Here is a 25,515-nt window from a genome sequence, read left to right as displayed (position 1 = left end):
CCCGATCATAAAAAATTCCTTATCAGTAGGTGATTATTCGAGTTTTACAATGATATTGGATACAATATTTCCCACGCACATTGGTACTTTCTTCATTATATTTTTTTTCAAAAAATAACACTCTTGTAAGTTTTGAAAAGTCTTTAAACGAATACGTCGAATGTTAGATTTCTGCCTAGTAATATAAGCTTATCAATATCCGTTCAAGATTACGTCTAAAATTCTATATAAAAGCTTATTAGACAATTCTATATTAAGTTTTAGATTTATCTACTTTGCGGAGGCAATACTTCTAATGATCTAATTTTGACAGGAGTGTTAGGGTTTATTATACATAATTTTGGATGGAAGCTGTATACAATTCTACCTACTGAAAAGGAAACTATTATGAGGTGGGGATAGAAGCTTTCACATGATTAAAGAAGAGGATGGAATCAAGCTAATTAATTTACAAAAATATAAAAGCAGTAAATGATTTTAAATTGAATATGGCTATTTCAAGTACTGCAGTTATATTTCTCTGTCTATACAAAGTAATACTTTACCTGGTTGGTGTTAGTTTGGTTAGAATTATTATTCTGGTTATCACTACTCTGACTACTATCGGAAGCTTCTTGTTGCCCACATTTGCCAGGAGTATTGGCAGGATGATTACAAGCCAACTGAGATTGATCCCATACACTTCCCGGACCACAAGTGAATTCGTACTGTGATAATTTGCCGTTCTCGGACATAACACATCTATAAAATTTCGTGCAGTCGTTGGGGTTCTCCAGAAAACCTTCTTTGGTACAATTCGACTGTCCTCCGGACATTGGCTGCTGATTGCCATTTTGATTCCATTGATTATTCTGATTCTGCTGGCTACCCTGGCTCCATTGGTTGTTGCTTTGATTTTGTTGATTGTTCTGATTCTGTTGATTTTGTTGTGTACCTTGGTTCCACTGGTTATTGCCTTGATTCTGTTGGTTACTTTGATTCTGTTGGTTATTCTGGTTCTGTTGGCTACCCTGGTTCTGTTGGTTTCCCTGGTTCCACTGATTGCTGCCTTGATTTTGTTGATTATTTTGATTCTGTTGGTTATTCTGGTTCTGTTGGCTACCCTGGTTCTGTTGGTTTCCCTGGTTCCACTGATTGTTGCCTTGATTTTGTTGATTACTTTGGTTCCACTGATTGCTGCCTTGATTCTGTTGGTTATTTTGGTTCTGCTGGTTCTGTTGGCTGCCTTGGTTTTGTTGGTTCCACTGATTGTTTCCTTGATTCTGTTGGTTATTCTGGTTCTGTTGGCTGCCTTGGTTTTGTTGGTTTCCTTGGTTCCACTGATTGTTTCCTTGATTCTGTTGATTATTCTGGTTCTGTTGGCTGCCTTGGTTCCACTGGTTATTACCTTGGTTTTGTTGGTTGTTCTGGTTTTGTTGGTTTCCTTGGTTCCACTGATTGTTTCCTTGATTCTGTTGGTTATTCTGATTCTGCTGATTGTTGCCTTGGTTTTGTTGGTTACCTTGGCTCCACTGGTTATTGTCTTGATTATCTTGATTATTCGATATTTGCTGGTTTTGAGTATCACTCTTACATTTTCCTTCTACCGCCCAAGCATGATTACAAGAGAGCTGTGATTGGTCCCATACTGTGCCTGGGCCGCAAGTATATTCGTATTTTTGTAAACGTCCATTACTTCCTTTCACGCATCTATAAAACTTGGAGCAGTCTTTCTGATCCCCAACAAAACCTTCTTTCGAACAGTTATCACCAACTATTTCTCCTTGCTGAATATTAGTATTGTTGTTTACACCCTGGTTTTGATTGTTTGTTCCCGATTGATTATTGCTGCTACCAGAATTTCCATCATTTCCTGATTGGTTGTTGTTTTGATTCTGATTATTGGTACTACCAGAACTTCCACCACTTCCTGATTGGTTGTTGTTTTGATTCTGATTATTGGAACTGCTTCCACCTGATTGATTATTATTTTGATTCTGATTGTTGCTACTACCAGAACCACCACCAGTTCCTGATTGATTATTATTTTGATTCTGATTATTGCTACTACCAGAACTACCACCATTTCCTGATTGGTTATTGTTTTGATTCTGATTATTGGAACTGCTTCCACCCCACTGATTATTATTTTGATTCTGATTGCTTGAATTATTCACTCCACTTTGATTACTTCCTTGATTTTGATTAGAGTTAGAACTTCCTTGATTGGTCGAACTACTTCCACCTGATTGATTATTGCTCTGATTTTGATTGTTAGAGACATTGCTTGTACTTCCTCCCGGTATATTTGGTTGCGTTTGGTTATTCGACATATTTTGGTTTTCTTGGCCGGTTTGGACACTTCTGCATTTTCCCTCTACAGCCCAAGGATGATTACAAGCCATTTTATCTTGGTCCCAAACCGTGTTAGGCGCGCAAGTATATTGGTATTTTATTAACCGACCGTTTTGACCAGATACGCATCTGTAAAATTTAGAACAATCCTTGTCGTCTCCTACAAAACCTTCTTTCGAACATTCTGATCCTATGAGTTGTCCTTGTGAGGTTTGATTATTATTATTCTGGTTATTTGATCCTCCCTGATTATTATTGTTCTGGTTACCAGTACCACCTTGATTTTGTGATTGATTCATCCCACTCCCTTGATTATTTTGATTACTGGAACCACCTTGGTTTTGGTTACTCGATCCCCCTTGATTGTTGTTGTTTTGATTGCTTGATCCTCCTTGATTTTGGTTGCTCCAACCTCCCTGATTGTTGTTATTTTGATTACTGGAACCACCTTGGTTTTGGGTACTTGATCCCCCTTGATTATTGTTGTTTTGACTGCTCGATCCTCCCTGATTTTGATTGCTCCAACCTCCCTGATTGTTGTTATTTTGATTACTGGAACCACCTTGGTTTTGGGTACTTGATCCCCCTTGATTATTGTTGTTTTGACTGCTTGATCCTCCCTGATTTTGATTGCTCCAACCTCCCTGATTGTTGTTATTTTGATTACTGGAACCACCTTGGTTCTGGTTACTTGATCCTCCTTGATTATTGTTGTTTTGACTGCTTGATCCTCCCTGATTATTGTTATTCTGGTTACTAGAGCCACCTTGGCTGCTGGATCCTCCTTGGTTTTGGTTGTTCCATCCTCCTTGATTATTATTGTTCTGATTATTGGTTGTACCTCCTTGATTTTGATTGCTCCAACCTCCTTGATTATTGTTATTTTGATTACTGGAACCGCCTTGGTTGCTAGATCCTCCTTGATTCTGATTGTCCCATCCTCCTTGATTATTATTGTTTTGATTATTGGAACCACTCTGACTGCTTGAACCTCCTTGATTGTTGTTATTTTGATTACCGGAGCCTCCCTGATTTTGGTTACCCCATCCGCCTTGGTTATTGTTGTTCTGATTATTTGATCCACTTGGAGTACTTGATCCTCCTTGATTATTGTTATTTTGGTTGTTAGATCCACTTTGGCTGTTGTCCTGGTTGTTGGAAGCATTGTTTTCAGTATTTTTACATTTTCCTTCCACAGCCCATGCATGATTGCAGGCCAACAGTTTCTGATCCCAGACTGTGTTTGAGCCGCATGTATACTGATATTTGATTAGACGTCCGTTTCCATCAGCAACACATCTATAAAATTTCGAACAATCCTTCTCATCTCCAACAAATCCTTCCTTCGAACACTCTGATCCTGCTAGTTCACCTTGCTGACCTGATTGATCCATATTATTGCTGCTGTTGTTATTTTGGTTCTGATTACTGGAACCACCTTGATTGTTCATACCATTTTGATTGTTCTGATTCTGGTTGTTTTGATTACTCGATCCTTGATTATTCTGGTTTTGGGCATTCGATCCACTTTGGTTGTTCTGATTTTGATTCATCGTTCCTCCTTGAGTATTTTGATTCTGATTATTGGAACCGCTTTGGTTGTTCTGATTTTGATTATTTGATCCTCCTTGATTATTTTGATTCTGATTGTTGGAACCGCTTTGATTGTTCTGATTTTGATTATTTGATCCCCCTTGATTATTTTGATTCTGATTGTTGGAACCACTTTGGTTGATCTGATTTATAGATCCGCCTTGATTATTTTGATTCTGATTATTGGAACCGCTTTGGTTGTTCTGATTTTGATTACTTGATCCTTGATTATTCTGGTTTTGGGCATTCGATCCACTTTGGTTGTTCTGATTTTGATTCATCGATCCTCCTTGGTTATTTTGATTCTGATTGTTGGAACCACTCTGGTTGATCTGATTTATGGATCCGCCTTGATTATTTTGATTCTGATTATTAGAACCGCTTTGGTTGTTCTGACTCTGAGTAGATCCTCCCTGATTATTTTGATTTTCATTCATCGATTCTCCTTGATTGCCATTATTATTCGTTTGTTCCCTTTTGCACTTGCCTTCTACAGCCCAAGCATGGTTGCAGGATACTTTTTCTTGGTCCCAAACCGTATTCGATCCACAGGTATATTGGTATTTAGTAAAACTTCCCTTACCGTCGTTCACACATCTGTAAAATTTCGAACAATCAGTATCATCTCCAACAAATCCTTCCTTCACACATTTCGTCCCAACTAATTCCCCTTTGTTGGTTTGATTGTTCCAGTTCTGATTATTAGATGCGCTTTGATTATTGCTGGAAGTTTCTTGGCTATTTGATCCTCCTTGATTGTTGTTTTGATTACTTGATCCTTGATTATTCTGGTTTTGGGCATTCGATCCACTTTGGTTGTTCTGATTTTGATTCATCGATCCTCCCTGATTGTTGCTCTGATTTTGATTGCTCCAGCCACCTTGATTATTGTTGTTCTGATTACTAGAACCTCCCTGATTGTTCGATCCTACTTGATTGTTGTTCTGGTTACTAGAATCGCCCTGATTATTGCCTACCCCTTGATTGTTGTTCTGATTCTGGTTGCTCCATCCGCCTTGGTTGTTGTTGTTTTGGTTTTGATTACTAGATCCTCCTTGATTGTTTTGGTTTTGGTTGCTCCAGCCACCTTGGTTTTGGTTGTTTTGATTCTGATTACTGGTTGTACCCTGATTATTCGAACCCATCTGATTGTTATTCTGGTTTTGGTTGGTCCATCCGCCTTGGTTGTTGTTGTTCTGATTTTGATTACTAGAACCTCCTTGATTGTTCGATCCTGCGTTATTGTTGCTCTGATTCTGACTGCTCCATCCACCTTGGTTGTTGTTGTTCTGATTTCCAGAGCCAACTTGATTATTATTCTGGTTGTTGGCTCCGCTTTGGTTCTGATTGCTAATAGTACCATTTCCTTGGGTATCTTGTGGCTGAGATTGTTTACATTTACCTTCTACAGCCCAAGCGTGGTTGCAAGATCCAAGGGTTTGATCCCATACAGTACCTGGTCCACAGGTGTAGGTGTACTGGAGGAGAACACCATTACCATTATCAACACACCTGTAGAATTTGGAGCAATCATCCTCATCTCCCACAAAACCTTCCTTGGCACAGTTTTTGCCATTGAGTTGGCCTTGCTGATACTGATTCCCACTGCTTGAGCTATTCGAACTTCCTGCTTGAATTTGGTTTTGGTTGTTAGAGCTACTACTTGAGTTGTGGCTCTGATCTTGATTGTTCATCCCTCCTTGATAATTACCTTGATTCTGATTGTTTGTCGTGCCACTTCCACTCGACCATTGATTATTGTTCTGGTTTTGGTTGTTATTCGCATTTCCATTTTGATTATTACCTTGATTTTGGTTGTTACTGGAGCCACTTCCTTGGTTACTCCACTGATTATTGTTTTGATTATTATTTTGGTTCTGATTGTTCATATTGTTTCCGTTGCTCCATTGATTGTTGTTTTGATTTTGGTTGTTTGAGGATGATCCTTGGTTCTGATTATTTGCTCCTCCCCATTGATTGCTACTTTGATTGCTACTGGAACTACTCCCCTGATTATTATTCTGGTTTTGATTGTTCATATTATTTCCGTTGTTCCATTGATTGTTGTTCGATGATGATCCTTGGTTCTGATTATTTGCACCTCCCCATTGATTGTTTCCTTGATTGCCGTTGGAACTACCTCCCTGATTATTATTTTGGTTTTGACTGTTCATATTGCTTCCGTTGCTCCATTGATTGTTGTTTTGATTTTGGTTGTTTGAGGATGATCCTTGGTTCTGATTATTTGCTCCTCCCCATTGATTGCTACCTTGATTGCTACTGGAACTACTCCCCTGATTATTATTCTGGTTTTGATTGTTCATATTATTTCCGTTGTTCCATTGATTGTTGTTCGATGATGATCCTTGGTTCTGATTATTTGCTCCTCCCCATTGATTGTTACTGGAACTACCCCCTTGATTATTATTTTGGTTTTGATTATTCATATTATTTCCGTTGCTCCATTGATTGTTATTTTGATTTTGGTTGTTTGATGTTGATCCTTGATTCTGATTATTTGAACCTCCCCATTGATTGTTACCTTGATTGTTACTGGAACTACTCCCTTGATTATTTCCATTATTCCATCCATTGTTATTCTGTTGGTTGTTCTGATTGTTCCAACCGCCATTTTGTCCATTGTTCTGATTGTCAGAAGTGCTCTGATTGGACCAATAATTTTCTATTCCAGGGCAATTCCTGTTGACCGCCCAGGGATGATTACACGAAACAAGTTCAGGGTCCCATATTGTGTTTCCTCCACAACTGAACTCGTACTTCGTGAAAGACCCTCTTCCATTGTCGATGCACCTGTAGAATTTACGACAGTCCTGATCATCCCCAAGGTATCCTTCGCCCTCGCATTTCTTTCCCAATTCACTGGACGTTTGTTGTGAGCCTGTCGGTTGAGTGGGCTGCGTGGATGGTGGTGCAGAAGGCGATACGGTGGTACTTTGTGTCTCCATTTGATTCCCGTAGTTCCCATCGATCTCATTTCCGTAACATTCCTGTCTGCTGCTAGCGTATGGGTAGTTACAGATGTTCGATGCTGGATCGAAGATAGTGCCGCTTCCACATTCGAATTTGATGGGACTGAAGTTGTTCTTTCCGTCCGAAACGCACCTGTAGAATGTCCTGCAGTCCTCTGGATCCGGCTGGAATCCTTCGCTCTTGCATTTGAAGTTTGAGCTGTACTCTATCACTTCTAGCTGCCTTGCATTTTGGGGCAAGTCGAAAACATCTGAAAAAAAGATTTTATGATGATTTTCGCAATGTTAGGTTTGCAAATGAGAAGTTTGCAAATGTGAGATTTGCAAATGAGAAGTTTGCGAATGAGCCCCCCCCCCTAAATCCGCCCTTGCCCTAAAATGCTATATTTGCTACCCTGTCTGAAAATCTGGATGTTCTATTACTGTCTTAGGATATGGAGTGCATAGATTATGTTTTGAAGATTCTAGAAAACCAAATAGTTGATGATTCCATAGAGAATTGCACTCCAGAGAGCTCTTCGAAGTCAACTCGAAAATGAAAAGTGGAAAAACAAAAAAAATTATTTTCTCCTAAACAGTGTCAGATATTCGAAAGTTTGGCATGGAAATATAGGTTTTCGAACACGCTGAATCTATTGCGAGCAATTTCGAAAGCCTATCTGCCTTCGTTTAGATTTTCATCTTGGAAATGGCATTTTTCAAAAAATTGCAAATTTCAATCTGCCATATCTCCTGTTATATTCGTCTGATCCAATTGGGATTTCCAGTTTTATAATGAGCATTCTCGAGGCTTTCACCCAAGCACAAAAACTCGATTTCGAAAATCTCGATTTTTTGGGTCAAAAATGAGCAAGGGGTTAGACCCCCCTAAAATGACCTATTTGCTACTCTGTCTGAAAATCTGGATATTCTATTACTGTCTTAGGATATGGAGTGCATAGAATATGTTTTGAAGATTCTATAAAACCAAACAGTTGATGATTTATTAGAGAATTGTAGTCCAGAGAGCTCTTCGAAGTCAACACGAAAATGAAAAGTGGAAAAACAAAAAAAATTATTTTCTCCTAAATAGTGTCAGATATTCGAAAGTTTGGCATAAAAATATAGGTTTTCGAACAGGCTGAATCTATTGCGAGCAATTTCGAAAGCCTATCTGCCTTCGTTTAGATTTTCATCTTGGAAATGGCATTTTTCAAAAAATTGCAAATTTCAATCTGCGATATCTCCTGTTATATTCGTCTGATCCAATTGGGATTTCCAGTTTTATAATCAGCATTGCCAAGGCTTCCACCAAAGCACAAAAACTCGATTTCGAAAATCTCGATTTTTTGGGTCAAAAATGAGCAAGGGGTTAGACCCCCCTAAAATGACCTATTTGCTACTCTGTCTGAAAATCTGGATGTTCTATTATTGTCTTAGGATATGGAGTGCATAGAATATGTTTTGAAGATTCTAGAAAACCAAACAGTTGATGATTTAATAGAGAATTGTAGTCCAGAGAGCTCTTCGAAGTCAACTCGAAAATGAAAAGTGGAAAATCAAAAAAAATTATTTTCTCCTAAATTGTGTCAGATATTCGAAAGTTTGGCATAAAAATATAGGTTTTCGAACACGCTGAATCTATTGCGAGCAATTTCGAAAGCCTATCTGCCTTCGTTTAGATTCTCATCTTGGAAAATGGCATTTTTCAAAAAATTGCAAATTTCAATCTGCCATATCTCCTGTTATATTCGTCTGATCCAATTGGGATTTCCAGTTTTATAATGAGCATTCTCGAGGCTTTCACCCAAGCACAAAAACTCGATTTCGAAAATCTCGATTTTTTGGGTCAAAAATGAGCAAGGGGTTAGACCCCCCTAAAATGACATATTTGCTATTCTGTCTGAAAATCTGGATGTTCTATTACTGTCTTAGGATATGGAGTGCATAGATTATGTTTTGAAGATTCTAGAAAACCAAACAGTTGATGATTTAATAGAGAATTGTAGTCCAGAGAGCTCTTCGAAGTCAACTCGAAAATGAAAAGTGGAAAAACAAAAAAAATTATTTTCTCCTAAACAGTGTCAGATATTCGAAAGTTTGGCATAAAAATATAGGTTTTCGAACACGCTGAATCTATTGCGAGCAATTTCGAAAGCCTATCTGCCTTCGTTTAGATTTTCATCTTGGAAATGGCATTTTTCAAAAAATTGCAAATTTCAATCTGCGATATCTCCTGTTATATTCGTCTCATCCAATTGGGATTTCCAGTTTTATAATGAGCATTCTCAAGGCTTTCACCCAAGCACAAAAACTCGATTTCGAAAATCTCGATTTTTTGGGTCAAAAATGAGCAAGGGGTTAGACCCCCCTAAAATGACATATTTGCTATTCTGTCTGAAAATCTGGATGTTCTATTACTGTCTTAGGATATGGAGTGCATAGATAATGTTTTGAAGATTCTAGAAAACCAAACAGTTGATGATTTAATAGAGAATTGTAGTCCAGAGAGCTCTTCGAAGTCAACTCGAAAATGAAAAGTGGAAAAACAAAAAAAATTATTTTCTCCTAAACAGTGTCAGATATTCGAAAGTTTGGCATGAAAATATAGGTTTTCGAACACGCTGAATCTATTGCGAGCAATTTCGAAAGCCTATCTGCCTTCGTTCAGATTTTCATCTTGAAAATGGCAATTTTTCAAAAATTGCAATTTTCAATCTGCGATATCTCCTGTTATATTAGTCCGATCCAATTGGGATTTCCGGTTATATAATCAGCGTTGCTTAGGCTTCCACCCTAGCGCAAAAACTCGATTTCGAAAATCTCGATTTTTTGGGTCAAAAATGAGCAAGGGGTTAGACCCCCCTAAAATGACCTATTTGCTACTCTGTCTGAAAATCTGGATGTTCTATTACTGTCTTAGGATATGGAGTGCATAGAATATGTTTTGAAGATTCTAGAAAACCAAACAGTTGATGATTTAATAGAGAATTGTAGTCCAGAGAGCTCTTCGAAGTCAACTCGAAAATGAAAAGTGGAAAAACAAAAAAAATTATTTTCTCCTAAACAGTGTCAGATATTCGAAAGTTTGGCATGAAAATATAGGTTTTCGAACACGCTGAATCTATTGCGAGCAATTTCGAAAGCCTATCTGCCTTCGTTTAGATTTTCATCTTGGAAATGGCATTTTTCAAAAAATTGCAAATTTCAATCTGCGATATCTCCTGTTATATTCGTCTGATCTAATTGGGATTTCTAGTTTTATAATGAGCATTGTCAAGGCTTTCACCCAAGCACAAAAACTCGATTTCGAAAATCACGATTTTTTGGGTTAAAAATGAGCAAGGGGTTAGACCCCCCTAAAATGACATATTTGCTACTCTGACTGAAAATCTGGATGTTCTATTACTGTCTTAGGATATGGAGTGCATAGAATATGTTTTGAAGATTCTAGAAAACCAAACAGTTGATGATTTAATAGAGAATTGTAGTCCAGAGAGCTCTTCGAAGTCAACTCGAAAATGAAAAGTGGAAAAACAAAAAAAATTATTTTCTCCTAAACAGTGTCAGATATTCGAAAGTTTGGCATAAAAATATAGGTTTTCGAACACGCTGAATCTATTGCGAGCAATTTCGAAAGCCTATCTGCCTTCGTTTAGATTTTCATCTTGGAAATGGCATTTTTCAAAAAATTGCAAATTTCAATCTGCGATATCTCCTGTTATATTCGTCTAATCCAATCGGGATTTCCAGTTTTATAATGAGCATTCTCAAGGCTCTCACCCAAGCACAAAAACTCGATTTCGAAAATCTCGATTTTTTGGGTCAAAAATGAGCAAGGGGTTAGACCCCCCTAAAATGACATATTTGCTACTCTGTCTGAAAATCTGGATGTTCTATTACTGTCTTAGGATATGGAGTGCATAGAATATGTTTTGAAGATTCTAGAAAACCAAACAGTTGATGATTTAATAGAGAATTGTAGTCCAGAGAGCTCTTCGAAGTCAACTCAAAAATGAAAAGTGGAAAAACAAAAAAAATTATTTTCTCCTAAATAGTGTCAGATATTCGAAAGTTTGGCATAAAAATGTAGGTTTTCGAACACGCTGAATCTATTGCGAGCAATTTCGAAAGCCTATCTGCCTTCGTTTAGATTTTCATCTTGGAAATGGCATTTTTCAAAAAATTGCAAATTTCAATCTGCGATATCTCCTGTTATATTCGTCTGATCTAATTGGGATTTCTAGTTTTATAATGAGCATTCTCAAGGCTTTCACCCAAGCACAAAAACTCGATTTCGAAAATCACGATTTTTTGGGTTAAAAATGAGCAAGGGGTTAGACCCCCCTAAAATGACATATTTGCTACTCTGACTGAAAATCTGGATGTTCTATTACTGTCTTAGGATATGGAGTGCATAGAATATGTTTTGAAGATTCTAGAAAACCAAACAGTTGATGATTTAATAGAGAATTGTAGTCCAGAGAGCTCTTCGAAGTCAACTCAAAAATGAAAAGTGGAAAAACAAAAAAAATTATTTTCTCCTAAATAGTGTCAGATATTCGAAAGTTTGGCATAAAAATATAGGTTTTCGAACACGCTGAATCTATTGCGAGCAATTTCGAAAGCCTATCTGCCTTCGTTTAGATTTTCATCTTGGAAATGGCATTTTTCAAAAAATTGCAAATTTCAATCTGCGATATCTCCTGTTATATTCGTCTGATCCAATTGGGATTTCTAGTTTTATAATGAGCATTCTCAAGGCTTTCACCCAAGCACAAAAACTCCATTTCGAAAATCTCGATTTTTTGGGTTAAAAATGAGCAAGTGGTTAGACCCCCCTAAAATGACATATTTGCTACTCTGTCTGAAAATCTGGATGTTCTATTACTGTCTTAGGATATGGAGTGCATAGAATATGTTTTGAAGATTCTAGAAAACCAAACAGTTGATGATTTAATAGAGAATTGTAGTCCAGAGAGCTCTTCGAAGTCAACTCAAAAATGAAAAGTGGAAAAACAAAAAAAATTATTTTCTCCTAAATAGTGTCAGATATTCGAAAGTTTGGCATAAAAATGTAGGTTTTCGAACACGCTGAATCTATTGCGAGCAATTTCGAAAGCCTATCTGCCTTCGTTTAGATTTTCATCTTGGAAATGGCATTTTTCAAAAAATTGCAAATTTCAATCTGCGATATCTCCTGTTATATTCGTCTGATCCAATTGGGATTTCTAGTTTTATAATGAGCATTCTCAAGGCTTTCACCCAAGCACAAAAACTCCATTTCGAAAATCTCGATTTTTTGGGTTAAAAATGAGCAAGGGGTTAGACCCCCCTAAAATGACATATTTGCTACTCTGTCTGAAAATCTGGATGTTCTATTACTGTCTTAGGATATGGAGTGCATAGAATATGTTTTGAAGATTCTAGAAAACCAAACAGTTGAGGATTTAATAGAGAATTGTAGTCCAGAGAGCTCTTCGAAGTCAACTCGAAAATGAAAAGTGGAAAAACAAAAAAAATTATTTTCTCCTAAACAGTGTCAGATATTCGAAAGTTTGGCATGAAAATATAGGTTTTCGAACACGCTGAATCTATTGCGAGCAATTTCGAAAGCCTATCTGCCTTCGTTTAGATTTTCATCTTGGAAATGGCATTTTTCAAAAAATTGCAAATTTCAATCTGCGATATCTCCTGTTATATTCGTCTAATCCAATTGGGATTTCCAGTTTTATAATGAGCATTCTCAAGGCTTTCACCCAAGCACAAAAACTCGATTTCGAAAATCTCGATTTTTTGGGTCAAAAATGAGCAAGGGGTTAGACCCCCCTAAAATGACATATTTGCTATTCTGTCTGAAAATCTGGATGTTCTATTACTGTCTTAGGATATGGAGTGCATAGAATATGTTTTGAAGATTCTAGAAAACCAAACAGTTGATGATTTAATAGAGAATTGTAGTCCAGAGAGCTCTTCGAAGTCAACTCAAAAATGAAAAGTGGAAAAGCAAAAAAAAATATTTTCTCCTAAATAGTGTCAGATATTCGAAAGTTTGGCATAAAAATATGGGTTTTCGAACACGCTGAATCTATTGCGAGCAATTTCGAAAGCCTATCTGCCTTCGTTTAGATTTTCATCTTGGAAATGGCATTTTTCAAAAAATTGCAAATTTCAATCTGCGATATCTCCTGTTATATTCGTCTGATCCAATTGGGATTTCCAGTTTTATAATGAGCATTCTCAAGGCTTTCACTCAAGCACAAAAACTCGATTTCGAAAATCTCGATTTTTTGGGTCAAAAATGAGCAAGGGGTTAGACCCCCCCTAAAATGACATATTTGCTACTCTGTCTGAAAATCTGGATGTTCTATTACTGTCTTAGGATATGGAGTGCATAGAATATGTTTTGAAGATTCTATAAAACCAAACAGTTGATGATTTATTAGAGAATTGTAGTCCAGAGAGCTCTTCGAAGTCAACACGAAAATGAAAAGTGGAAAAACAAAAAAAATTATTTTCTCCTAAATAGTGTCAGATATTCGAAAGTTTGGCATAAAAATATAGGTTTTCGAACAGGCTGAATCTATTGCGAGCAATTTCGAAAGCCTATCTGCCTTCGTTTAGATTTTCATCTTGGAAATGGCATTTTTCAAAAAATTGCAAATTTCAATCTGCGATATCTCCTGTTATATTCGTCTGATCCAATTGGGATTTCCAGTTTTATAATCAGCATTGCCAAGGCTTCCACCAAAGCACAAAAACTCGATTTCGAAAATCTCGATTTTTTGGGTCAAAAATGAGCAAGGGGTTAGACCCCCCTAAAATGACCTATTTGCTACTCTGTCTGAAAATCTGGATGTTCTATTATTGTCTTAGGATATGGAGTGCATAGAATATGTTTTGAAGATTCTAGAAAACCAAACAGTTGATGATTTAATAGAGAATTGTAGTCCAGAGAGCTCTTCGAAGTCAACTCGAAAATGAAAAGTGGAAAATCAAAAAAAATTATTTTCTCCTAAATTGTGTCAGATATTCGAAAGTTTGGCATAAAAATATAGGTTTTCGAACACGCTGAATCTATTGCGAGCAATTTCGAAAGCCTATCTGCCTTCGTTTAGATTCTCATCTTGGAAAATGGCATTTTTCAAAAAATTGCAAATTTCAATCTGCCATATCTCCTGTTATATTCGTCTGATCCAATTGGGATTTCCAGTTTTATAATGAGCATTCTCGAGGCTTTCACCCAAGCACAAAAACTCGATTTCGAAAATCTCGATTTTTTGGGTCAAAAATGAGCAAGGGGTTAGACCCCCCTAAAATGACATATTTGCTATTCTGTCTGAAAATCTGGATGTTCTATTACTGTCTTAGGATATGGAGTGCATAGATTATGTTTTGAAGATTCTAGAAAACCAAACAGTTGATGATTTAATAGAGAATTGTAGTCCAGAGAGCTCTTCGAAGTCAACTCGAAAATGAAAAGTGGAAAAACAAAAAAAATTATTTTCTCCTAAACAGTGTCAGATATTCGAAAGTTTGGCATAAAAATATAGGTTTTCGAACACGCTGAATCTATTGCGAGCAATTTCGAAAGCCTATCTGCCTTCGTTTAGATTTTCATCTTGGAAATGGCATTTTTCAAAAAATTGCAAATTTCAATCTGCGATATCTCCTGTTATATTCGTCTCATCCAATTGGGATTTCCAGTTTTATAATGAGCATTCTCAAGGCTTTCACCCAAGCACAAAAACTCGATTTCGAAAATCTCGATTTTTTGGGTCAAAAATGAGCAAGGGGTTAGACCCCCCTAAAATGACATATTTGCTATTCTGTCTGAAAATCTGGATGTTCTATTACTGTCTTAGGATATGGAGTGCATAGATAATGTTTTGAAGATTCTAGAAAACCAAACAGTTGATGATTTAATAGAGAATTGTAGTCCAGAGAGCTCTTCGAAGTCAACTCGAAAATGAAAAGTGGAAAAACAAAAAAAATTATTTTCTCCTAAACAGTGTCAGATATTCGAAAGTTTGGCATGAAAATATAGGTTTTCGAACACGCTGAATCTATTGCGAGCAATTTCGAAAGCCTATCTGCCTTCGTTCAGATTTTCATCTTGAAAATGGCAATTTTTCAAAAATTGCAATTTTCAATCTGCGATATCTCCTGTTATATTAGTCCGATCCAATTGGGATTTCCGGTTATATAATCAGCGTTGCTTAGGCTTCCACCCTAGCGCAAAAACTCGATTTCGAAAATCTCGATTTTTTGGGTCAAAAATGAGCAAGGGGTTAGACCCCCCTAAAATGACCTATTTGCTACTCTGTCTGAAAATCTGGATGTTCTATTACTGTCTTAGGATATGGAGTGCATAGAATATGTTTTGAAGATTCTAGAAAACCAAACAGTTGATGATTTAATAGAGAATTGTAGTCCAGAGAGCTCTTCGAAGTCAACTCGAAAATGAAAAGTGGAAAAACAAAAAAAATTATTTTCTCCTAAACAGTGTCAGATATTCGAAAGTTTGGCATAAAAATATAGGTTTTCGAACACGCTGAATCTATTGCGAGCAATTTCGAAAGCCTATCTGCCTTCGTTTAGATTTTCATCTTGGAAATGGCATTTTTCAAAAAATTGCAAATTTCAATCTGCGATATCTCCTGTTATATTCGTCTGATCTAATTGGGATTTCTAGTTTTATAATGAGCATTCTCAAGGCTTTCACCCAAGCACAAAAACTCGATTTCGAAAATCACGATTTTTTGGGTTAAAAATGAGCAAGGGGTTAGACCCCCCTAAAATGACATATTTGCTACTCTGACTGAAAATCTGGATGTTCTATTACTGTCTTAGGATATGGAGTGCATAGAATATGTTTTGAAGATTCTAGAAAACCAAACAGTTGATGATTTAATAGAGAATTGTAGTCCAGAGAGCTCTTCGAAGTCAACTCGAAAATGAAAAGTGGAAAAACAAAAAAAATTATTTTCTCCTAAACAGTGTCAGATATTCGAAAGTTTGGCATAAAAATATAGGTTTTCGAACACGCTGAATCTATTGCGAGCAATTTCGAAAGCCTATCTGCCTTCGTTTAGATTTTCATCTTGGAAATGGCATTTTTCAAAAAATTGCAAATTTCAATCTGCGATATCTCCTGTTATATTCGTCTAATCCAATCGGGATTTCCAGTTTTATAATGAGCATTCTCAAGGCTCTCACCCAAGCACAAAAACTCGATTTCGAAAATCTCGATTTTTTGGGTCAAAAATGAGCAAGGGGTTAGACCCCCCTAAAATGACATATTTGCTACTCTGTCTGAAAATCTGGATGTTCTATTACTGTCTTAGGATATGGAGTGCATAGAATATGTTTTGAAGATTCTAGAAAACCAAACAGTTGATGATTTAATAGAGAATTGTAGTCCAGAGAGCTCTTCGAAGTCAACTCAAAAATGAAAAGTGGAAAAACAAAAAAAATTATTTTCTCCTAAATAGTGTCAGATATTCGAAAGTTTGGCATAAAAATATAGGTTTTCGAACACGCTGAATCTATTGCGAGCAATTTCGAAAGCCTATCTGCCTTCGTTTAGATTTTCATCTTGGAAATGGCATTTTTCAAAAAATTGCAAATTTCAATCTGCGATATCTCCTGTTATATTCGTCTGATCCAATTGGGATTTCTAGTTTTATAATGAGCATTCTCAAGGCTTTCACCCAAGCACAAAAACTCCATTTCGAAAATCTCGATTTTTTGGGTTAAAAATGAGCAAGTGGTTAGACCCCCCTAAAATGACATATTTGCTACTCTGTCTGAAAATCTGGATGTTCTATTACTGTCTTAGGATATGGAGTGCATAGAATATGTTTTGAAGATTCTAGAAAACCAAACAGTTGATGATTTAATAGAGAATTGTAGTCCAGAGAGCTCTTCGAAGTCAACTCAAAAATGAAAAGTGGAAAAACAAAAAAAATTATTTTCTCCTAAATAGTGTCAGATATTCGAAAGTTTGGCATAAAAATGTAGGTTTTCGAACACGCTGAATCTATTGCGAGCAATTTCGAAAGCCTATCTGCCTTCGTTTAGATTTTCATCTTGGAAATGGCATTTTTCAAAAAATTGCAAATTTCAATCTGCGATATCTCCTGTTATATTTGTCTGATCCAATTGGGATTTCTAGTTTTATAATGAGCATTCTCAAGGCTTTCACCCAAGCACAAAAACTCCATTTCGAAAATCTCGATTTTTTGGGTTAAAAATGAGCAAGGGGTTAGACCCCCCTAAAATGACATATTTGCTACTCTGTCTGAAAATCTGGATGTTCTATTACTGTCTTAGGATATGGAGTGCATAGAATATGTTTTGAAGATTCTAGAAAACCAAACAGTTGATGATTTAATAGAGAATTGTAGTCCAGAGAGCTCTTCGAAGTCAACTCGAAAATGAAAAGTGGAAAAACAAAAAAAATTATTTTCTCCTAAACAGTGTCAGATATTCGAAAGTTTGGCATGAAAATATAGGTTTTCGAACACGCTGAATCTATTGCGAGCAATTTCGAAAGCCTATCTGCCTTCGTTTAGATTTTCATCTTGGAAATGGCATTTTTCAAAAAATTGCAAATTTCAATCTGCGATATCTCCTGTTATATTCGTCTAATCCAATTGGGATTTCCAGTTTTATAATGAGCATTCTCAAGGCTTTCACCCAAGCACAAAAACTCGATTTCGAAAATCTCGATTTTTTGGGTCAAAAATGAGCAAGGGGTTAGACCCCCCTAAAATGACATATTTGCTATTCTGTCTGAAAATCTGGATGTTCTATTACTGTCTTAGGATATGGAGTGCATAGAATATGTTTTGAAGATTCTAGAAAACCAAACAGTTGATGATTTAATAGAGAATTGTAGTCCAGAGAGCTCTTCGAAGTCAACTCAAAAATGAAAAGTGGAAAAGCAAAAAAAAATATTTTCTCCTAAATAGTGTCAGATATTCGAAAGTTTGGCATAAAAATATGGGTTTTCGAACACGCTGAATCTATTGCGAGCAATTTCGAAAGCCTATCTGCCTTCGTTTAGATTTTCATCTTGGAAATGGCATTTTTCAAAAAATTGCAAATTTCAATCTGCGATATCTCCTGTTATATTCGTCTGATCCAATTGGGATTTCCAGTTTTATAATGAGCATTCTCAAGGCTTTCACTCAAGCACAAAAACTCGATTTCGAAAATCTCGATTTTTTGGGTCAAAAATGAGCAAGGGGTTAGACCCCCCCTAAAATGACATATTTGCTACTCTGTCTGAAAATCTGGATGTTCTATTACTGTCTTAGGATATGGAGTGCATAGAATATGTTTTGAAGATTCTAGAAAACCAAACAGTTGATGATTTAATAGAGAATTGTAGTCCAGAGAGCTCTTCGAGGTCAACTCGAAAATGAAAAGTGGAAAAACAAAAAAAATTATTTTCTCCTAAATAGTGTCAGATATTCGAAAGTTTGGCATAAAAATATGGGTTTTCGAACACGCTGAATCTATTGCGAGCAATTTCGAAAGCCTATCTGCCTTCGTTTAGATTTTCATCTTGGAAATGGCATTTTTCAAAAAATTGCAAATTTCAATCTGCGATATCTCCTGTTAAGCCCGTTTGCAACAGCCGAGAATTCTCTAGAAAATTTACTCGAGATTTCATGCGCCGTGAATTATGTACCGTTACATACGCGCTTTCGGTAGAATTCTCTGTTCAGTTGCGTACTAAATAGTCTCCACCCTTTTCTTGCGAGAATTTTGTAGAGAATTCTCCAGAGAATTCTCGGCTGTTGCAAACGGGCTTTATATTCGTCTGATCCAATTGGGATTTCCAGTTTTATAATGAGCATTCTCAAGGCTTTCACTCAAGCACAAAAACTCGATTTCGAAAATCCCGATTTTTTGGGTCAAAAATGAGCAAGGGGTTAGACCCCCCTAAAACAAGGGCGGATCCAGGATTTTTTTCTGGGTGGGCACAACGGTCAGACGAGCAAAAAAATCAACAGTAATGTGAGAAATGAACTTCAAGTTTATTTTTAAGAGTTCAAGTATGCATAGAAAGATCCGCCCTTGTGAAAGACCATCATTTTTATTAGGCCTGTTTTGGTTCGCTTTTAGGATGGTTCCAGAACGGTTCAAAACAGTCGCACATTTATTTATTCAGCGTAAGCTCGCGCGTAGCATGCGTGTAGCTTCCCACACCATTGCTGCTCCACTACTTTGAACCGATTCGGAACCGCCTCAAGTGCGAACCAAAACAAAGCTATTGTTATTAAATGTCAGTGGGTATTCTTAAAGTAAACAGAAGCTCTCGTACTATATCAGAATGCGGCTACATCATACAATTCTGGCGAAAATAAAAAACTACGCAATTAGGAGCTTATTCTTGGTCGACTTCATATCAAGCCTAGGTACTTTGTGGAGACCATTTGTGATTGTGACTCATGCCATTCTGTACAAACGTATGCGATTCATGCTGGGTAGCGGAATGTAAAAGAAGAACTTCGATAAAAGCTAATGTTCGAAATAATTCATTACGAACCCATACGTTAGTAATAGTATCGAGAAACAAATAAAAGATAAATCAACCAGCATAAAATGGTCCATTAGTCATCCTTCAAGAGATATAAACAGGAGTACCGACAAATCTCAATTGAATTCCAATCAAGACATGGACGTTTTTGTCGAGAAACTAGGATATTAATCATTGAAGGTATATCTTTTTTTCTTCTGCTTTTCAGAGCATGGGAAACTCTACAATCCTTTGGAATGATATTTGCGTATCGTGAAAACTACTGAGTATGAAGTTAATGAGGAATGTGGCTTCTTCTGCCGCATGAGTTCGTCTTGATTTATAGTTAAGGATAATCAAACAGAATTATTGAGAAAATTCTCCCATTTTGAAGAATGCTCTTCTGCTTCTTTTGAAAAATACAGTAAGGGTTTATAACTTGGAATATAGTACAAGTTTTGTGATGAAAACCATCTTTATATTACCAGCAATCAATCCCATTTCAAATTGAGCCTTTTCGACAGTTAAAAAGGCAGGATTCCAGCTAGATTGACAGTCGATATCTCCTTATAATTTCAAATTTGTATTCGGAATTCCAACCACAGATTCAATCTTCAATAAACAATTTATTTCGCTTTAATTTGACTTATGTTCGAACGTCTACAGATCCGTAGACTGAAACGTTGGAACGCGTCCGTTTTTTTCAGTTCACGTCGATATTTTTTTCTTCGACCGAATAGCGGCCACGCAAAACGAAGAAAATCGATTCCTTGTTGTCGACAGCGTAAAAAAGTGGTCGGCGAATGGTTTGTCTGAAAGCTCGCAGAATGCACGAGATCAGATATGAACAAGACAGCCATTATATACTGCTCTTATTTAGGTATCTTCTATTAACTTAATTATATGTGTTTCGTTTCAATACTGACATCTAGGGCGCTTAGGGAGTTTTTTCGAACAGGTTTATTTCTTACGTTAATGGACATATTTATGAATAAATCTTCTTTTTTATTCAATCGAAACTACACCCATATCGGTTAATTATAATTTCGATAAAGGGGTATGTAATTGATGAGGAGCTAAATAGCAATTTTTGCTGGAAAAATTCTAGAAATTGTTATTCACTTTTTTTTTTGAATAATACAATTTTCATTTTGAATCACGTAACTTTTCACGTAAAATTGGGAAGGGTTATAGAGCTTTTTATGCCAGAAATGCATATGGATGCTGTGGATGATTTGGTCAATGGTGGACTTTTATCAACCCCATTTTATTATAGGGATCAAATGGTTAAACTTCGAATTTTTACATAATGGTGGGCATTAACAAACTCTTCAAGAGTTATTGATGCCTCAGTTTATTTCAATTGAAATCTGAAGGGGCAGTTCATCCTTGAGTAATAGGCGATGTAACATCTTGAATCTCAAAAGATGTTGAGTTGTGTTGAATGATTCTGGAGTTATGGTTACGGATTTTCTGTATTTTTACACGTAAATTGGATATACGAGGATATATTGATATCTAGTTGGCCTAGACCAGTTCCATGCATAAAAAAAATGTTGTCGTTACAATAGCAACGAACAATAACTCATTAGAAGTGTCAGTGTGAAGTTTGAGGTCAAAAGAGTAAATCAGAGTTACGCAATAAATTAAGAGAAAGAAGATGTCCACCGAAATTGTGAAAATCGAAAAATTGGAGTATCGAGCCATCATCTGTATTTAAAAGGGTTAAGAGGTTAGCAGATTTACGAAGATATGCTTAATACCCTGTGTGATCAATATCCTTCGTATGCGACCGTGAAAAATTGGACTGCAGCTTCAAAAGAGGTGAATTTTCCATTGAAGATAATGACTGATCGGGAAGGCAAGTTTCTGTGTCAGTCCCCAAAAATATCGATGCAGTTCATGACATGATTTTATCAGACCGTCGAATTGAGCTAAAACGGATATCTGAAGCACTGAATATTTCATACGAACGCGTTCATCATATAGTTCACGTCAATTTGGACATGAGAAAAATTGCTGCAAAATGGATCCCCAAATGTTTGAATGTTGACCAAAAACGTGCAAGGGTAGAAGCATCGCGTTCGATCTGTGCTCGATTTGAAAACGATGTAGACTTCTTAAACCGAATTGTTACTATGGATGAGACTTGGGTACATTTCTACGATCCATAAACAAAGCAACAATCGATGGAATGGCGACACTCTGGTTCTCCAAGACCTAAGAAGTTTCGTGTCCAAAAATCTGCTGGAAAAGTTCTTGCTTCAGTTTTTTGGGATTGCCATGGAGTAATCATGATTGATTTTTTGGATAAGGGTAGAACAATAACCGGAGATTATTATTCGACATTACTGACCACTCTACGGGAAAAAATTAAAGAGAAAAGACGCGGAAAGCTATCCAAAGTGTTTTGTTTTTACAGGACAACGCCCCTGCACACAAATCTCATGTTGCCATGCAAAAAATTCGTGATTTAGGGTTTGAATTACTAGAACACCCCCCTTATTCACCAGAGTTGGCTCCATCCGACTATCATCCCTCTCCTCAACTGAAAAAAAGTTTAAAAGGTCGTAAATTTTCTTCCAACGAGGAGGTAATAAAAGCTGTGGAGGTCTGGTTTGCAGAGCAAAAAGAAACATTTTTTTTTGAAAGGTCTAGAGACGTTGCAGGTTTGGTGTAATAAATATATCTAAATAAGAGGAGAATATGTTGAGTAATAAAATATTTTGACATTGAAATTTTGTTTGGTTCTATAGTAGGCTAAGAATTTTTCAATATATCCTCGTAAATACGATAAGTCTATCGTTTTATCAGGAGAAAATTTTCACAGTTTTCTTACCTGCACCAATCAGGCAACAGCACGAAGCTAAAACCGCCGCAAGGGCGCCCAAAAGTTTCATTTCAAGTCGAGTGTCCTGTTCACCAGTCCTGGTTCATCTAAAAAGAGGAAGATCGATTAACGAATTATAAAATCAGATACGGACCAGAACTTATAATTAACGGAGGCAACACCCGGTAATTATGTCCGAAATTGGGCGTCCCAGATTCGAGATCCTGCAAATTGTTTTTCTCCACGAGTACGAAGCACGTGTAAAGAACCGCGATCAGCGGTTCTGGAGTCAACGACACCTAAACGATCCAGTCGGTTGAGGAGGCGAATCCGTCCGCCATTTATGAAATACTTATATCTCATTTTCGTGTATTTTCTGTTCGAAATTCCCCCCATGGAGACGGTCGTCGGAGAGATGCGTTTGAAAAAGCAGAAGTTGCAAGGATGTAAGGTGTACCAGCACGAGTTATCCGTTTATTTATGGTCTGGAAACGCAGCCAGGGCACCATAATTGTGGGATCGTAATTTTCTCGCTTCTTAGTGGCGTGTTGCGGGGAAAAACAGGGCAGTTAGATTCGAACAGGCCTTCGAGGTATTGTTTTGGAATGTTCGGGAATATGGGGTATTTATAGAGATGATTGTTCGGGCTGAACGGTTCTGATTGTATAATTTGCAGTTATGGATGGTCGTCGACGTTTTTTTCTTCGGTGATTGAAGGATTCGTGAGATTCCAGAATGAATTATTCAAGGATACTTCCATACTCTTGTGAATTACAACTTTAATCGGATATATAACCGTATAACCTCCCTTAATGAATGAAAACCCTGAAGGAATTATGGTTTTTCTTCATCCACTCTTTAAATCCATTATTTGAAATCAAAAATTTCTTCAGTTAGCTCTACATACAGGGTGAGTCTTTGACTCGAACAAATATTTTAACAGTAGATTCTTGAGGTCAAAAAAAAACACTTTCTTCCTTTACCATTTTTTCCAATTCGGCCCTGATAAAAAGATACAGCCATTTTAAGTTTTCATCATGAGCTGTGGTACCTCTGGAAAAACAAAATTTCCTCCAGAATAACTGGCTGAATCTGTGACACTACGCATCTGTGGATCTTTCAAGCAGATCCCAATTTTTCAAATTTCACAGATACTTTTGAATTTTTGACCATCAAATTACTCGAAAACAGCGCATTATACGAGAAAATATGAAAAATACTTGTATTTTACAAAACGCATTCATTAGATAGCATCCAACTTAGTTTCATGAGTTGGGTTCTTTGAATTTTTGGTATTTTTATGGTTCGTAATGGTCATAATGAGAAAACTGGAAGACATGGGTGATATGTTATGTTCGAAAAAGATTCATCAAATTAATGAAAAACTATATTCTGAAATTCATTTCATTCGATAAAACCGTTTGTGAGATAGAACCAAAAATTACATTTTTTATGGTTTTTCAACAGCCTGTAACTTTTAAACCGAGCTGATTCGGAAAAAATGGTAAGGGGAAAAAAGTGTTTCTTTTGACCTCAAGAATCTATTGTTGAAATATTTGTACGAGTCAAAGACTCACCCTGTATATTATAGTAGAGGAAAAACTGTCACCTTCGCATGCGCCATTCTGCAACCCTGTTGAATTTAATGAAGAAAATGCCTAAGGTTCTTAGTAAATGTCCTTTCAAAAGCTCAATTGAAGAACTACTTTCATCATCATTAGATATATAAAAAGTTTTTCACGTTATATATTGATTTACCCCATATCCGAACAATACTCAAAATTGCCTCCTTCTATTAGCAGTAATTTTTTATTGAATGAAATAATTTAAATCTCCTTTCAACAGTCACAAAAACATCAATCTAAGACATCTATGAGGGGTGGAGGTTTTTTAAATGGCATGGCAAACACTAATTTTTCTGAGGACCGTAACTTTAAGCAAGTAATAACAGGAGACTTTATTTGTTTAACATGGATCAATCTATCAAAAATTAATTTTCCACTGGTAAAAAATGAATAAAGAAAAAAATTTGAGAGTGGCATTTTCTATCTCTTGTGATTATAGGGAAACGTTACCAAAAATAGGTTAGCTTCCATAGAATGTGTGCCCATTCTTACTTCTGCAAGTTTTCAGGATTCTAAAAAAATTGCTCTTCAGTTAAAACCTTTAGGCAGCTGTTCCTAAGCAAGGGTTACTAAAAAAAATGTTATGTGAAAGACCACACTATATTTCTACAATGAATCACCCTTAAATTTTTCGCAATTATGCATTCAAAACCTGCATAGGGTGAGAATAAACCGGTCAAAAATTTTTTGAAGTTTTCGGAGAGACCAAAAATTAAAATTCCTGAAAATTTCTCTATTTAAACCATTTAATTTTGATGGTTCTGTTGTGAATTTTGCTCAATGAGTCGGAAAATCCACTAAAAGACACCGTACAAATATAGTATATAGCAATTGGTTTTCAATTCAATTTAATCTCTTGAAATTTCGAGAAAAATAATGCAGAAGCTTATAACCCCGAAAGTTTCAATTTGTATTCAAATTTTTTTTCATACAATTGATTCACAAAAGGAAAATCTTCAATTTTCTCGAGTGAATTCTGCAGGTAACTTAGCTGTATGCAAATTTAAAGTGTTCCGAATCGATCTTCGTAAACGATATTTCAAAATTTAATTAACCGGTGAGACAGAACGAGAAAAGGGTTAAAGACCCGTTAGCAGCCCACCTCTGGACCGGCCAAAATTAATGATCCTGTCAGGCATATCCAAATCGAAGACGCCTTGCCTTAATTTGCGTGGAAAAGACGATAAGATAGAGGTACATCGAGACAAAAAGAAAAAACCTGCTTCGTGCACCGAAACGACTGGAAGAAAAATGTATGCGTCTCAGTTCTCGACTTTTAATTAGTTGCAATACTGGGAACATGTTCCTTCGACATTCCCTGGCTCCATTAGGAGTTGTCCATCCGAGTATGGGTTTTTTAAACCGTCGACTGTGGGGTGTTAGCAGTTTCAATAAAATTTAATCGGCCGTTTTTCCACAGCTGCGAAAAGTGCCATGAAGGAATATCATATTATTCTTCCTTTTATTGTCTGCAATTTGAAATTCCTCGTTTTTAACTGTTGGTATATGATTTGATGATAAAAATGAATTATTCTCACCCATTGAAGACAAAATATCTATACTCTATTCACTTTTATTTTAGCACTCGGTTGGCCATGAAAATTTGACACATTTCACTCTGTATAGTACGAA

General features: G+C 36.5%; 1 protein-coding gene across 1 annotated transcript in view; it reads right to left on the bottom strand.

The window, feature by feature from the left end:
* LOC123317040 (hornerin-like) overlaps positions 1–25,515 on the bottom strand; it is a 39,523-nt gene that overhangs the window by 3,173 nt on the left and 10,835 nt on the right. The window contains exons 2-3 of the mRNA XM_044903391.1: positions 22,268–22,365; positions 546–7,168 (exon numbers count right to left, since the gene is read on the bottom strand). Coding sequence (XP_044759326.1) covers positions 546–7,168; positions 22,268–22,328 — 6,684 coding nt within the window. The 5' untranslated portion in view covers positions 22,329–22,365. The remainder of the gene's footprint in view (positions 1–545; positions 7,169–22,267; positions 22,366–25,515) is intronic.

This window comes from Coccinella septempunctata, chromosome 7 (genome assembly GCF_907165205.1).
Source record: "Coccinella septempunctata chromosome 7, icCocSept1.1, whole genome shotgun sequence".
Lineage (NCBI taxonomy): Eukaryota > Metazoa > Arthropoda > Insecta > Coleoptera > Coccinellidae > Coccinella > Coccinella septempunctata.
This window is presented reverse-complemented; position numbering and strand designations above follow the sequence as displayed.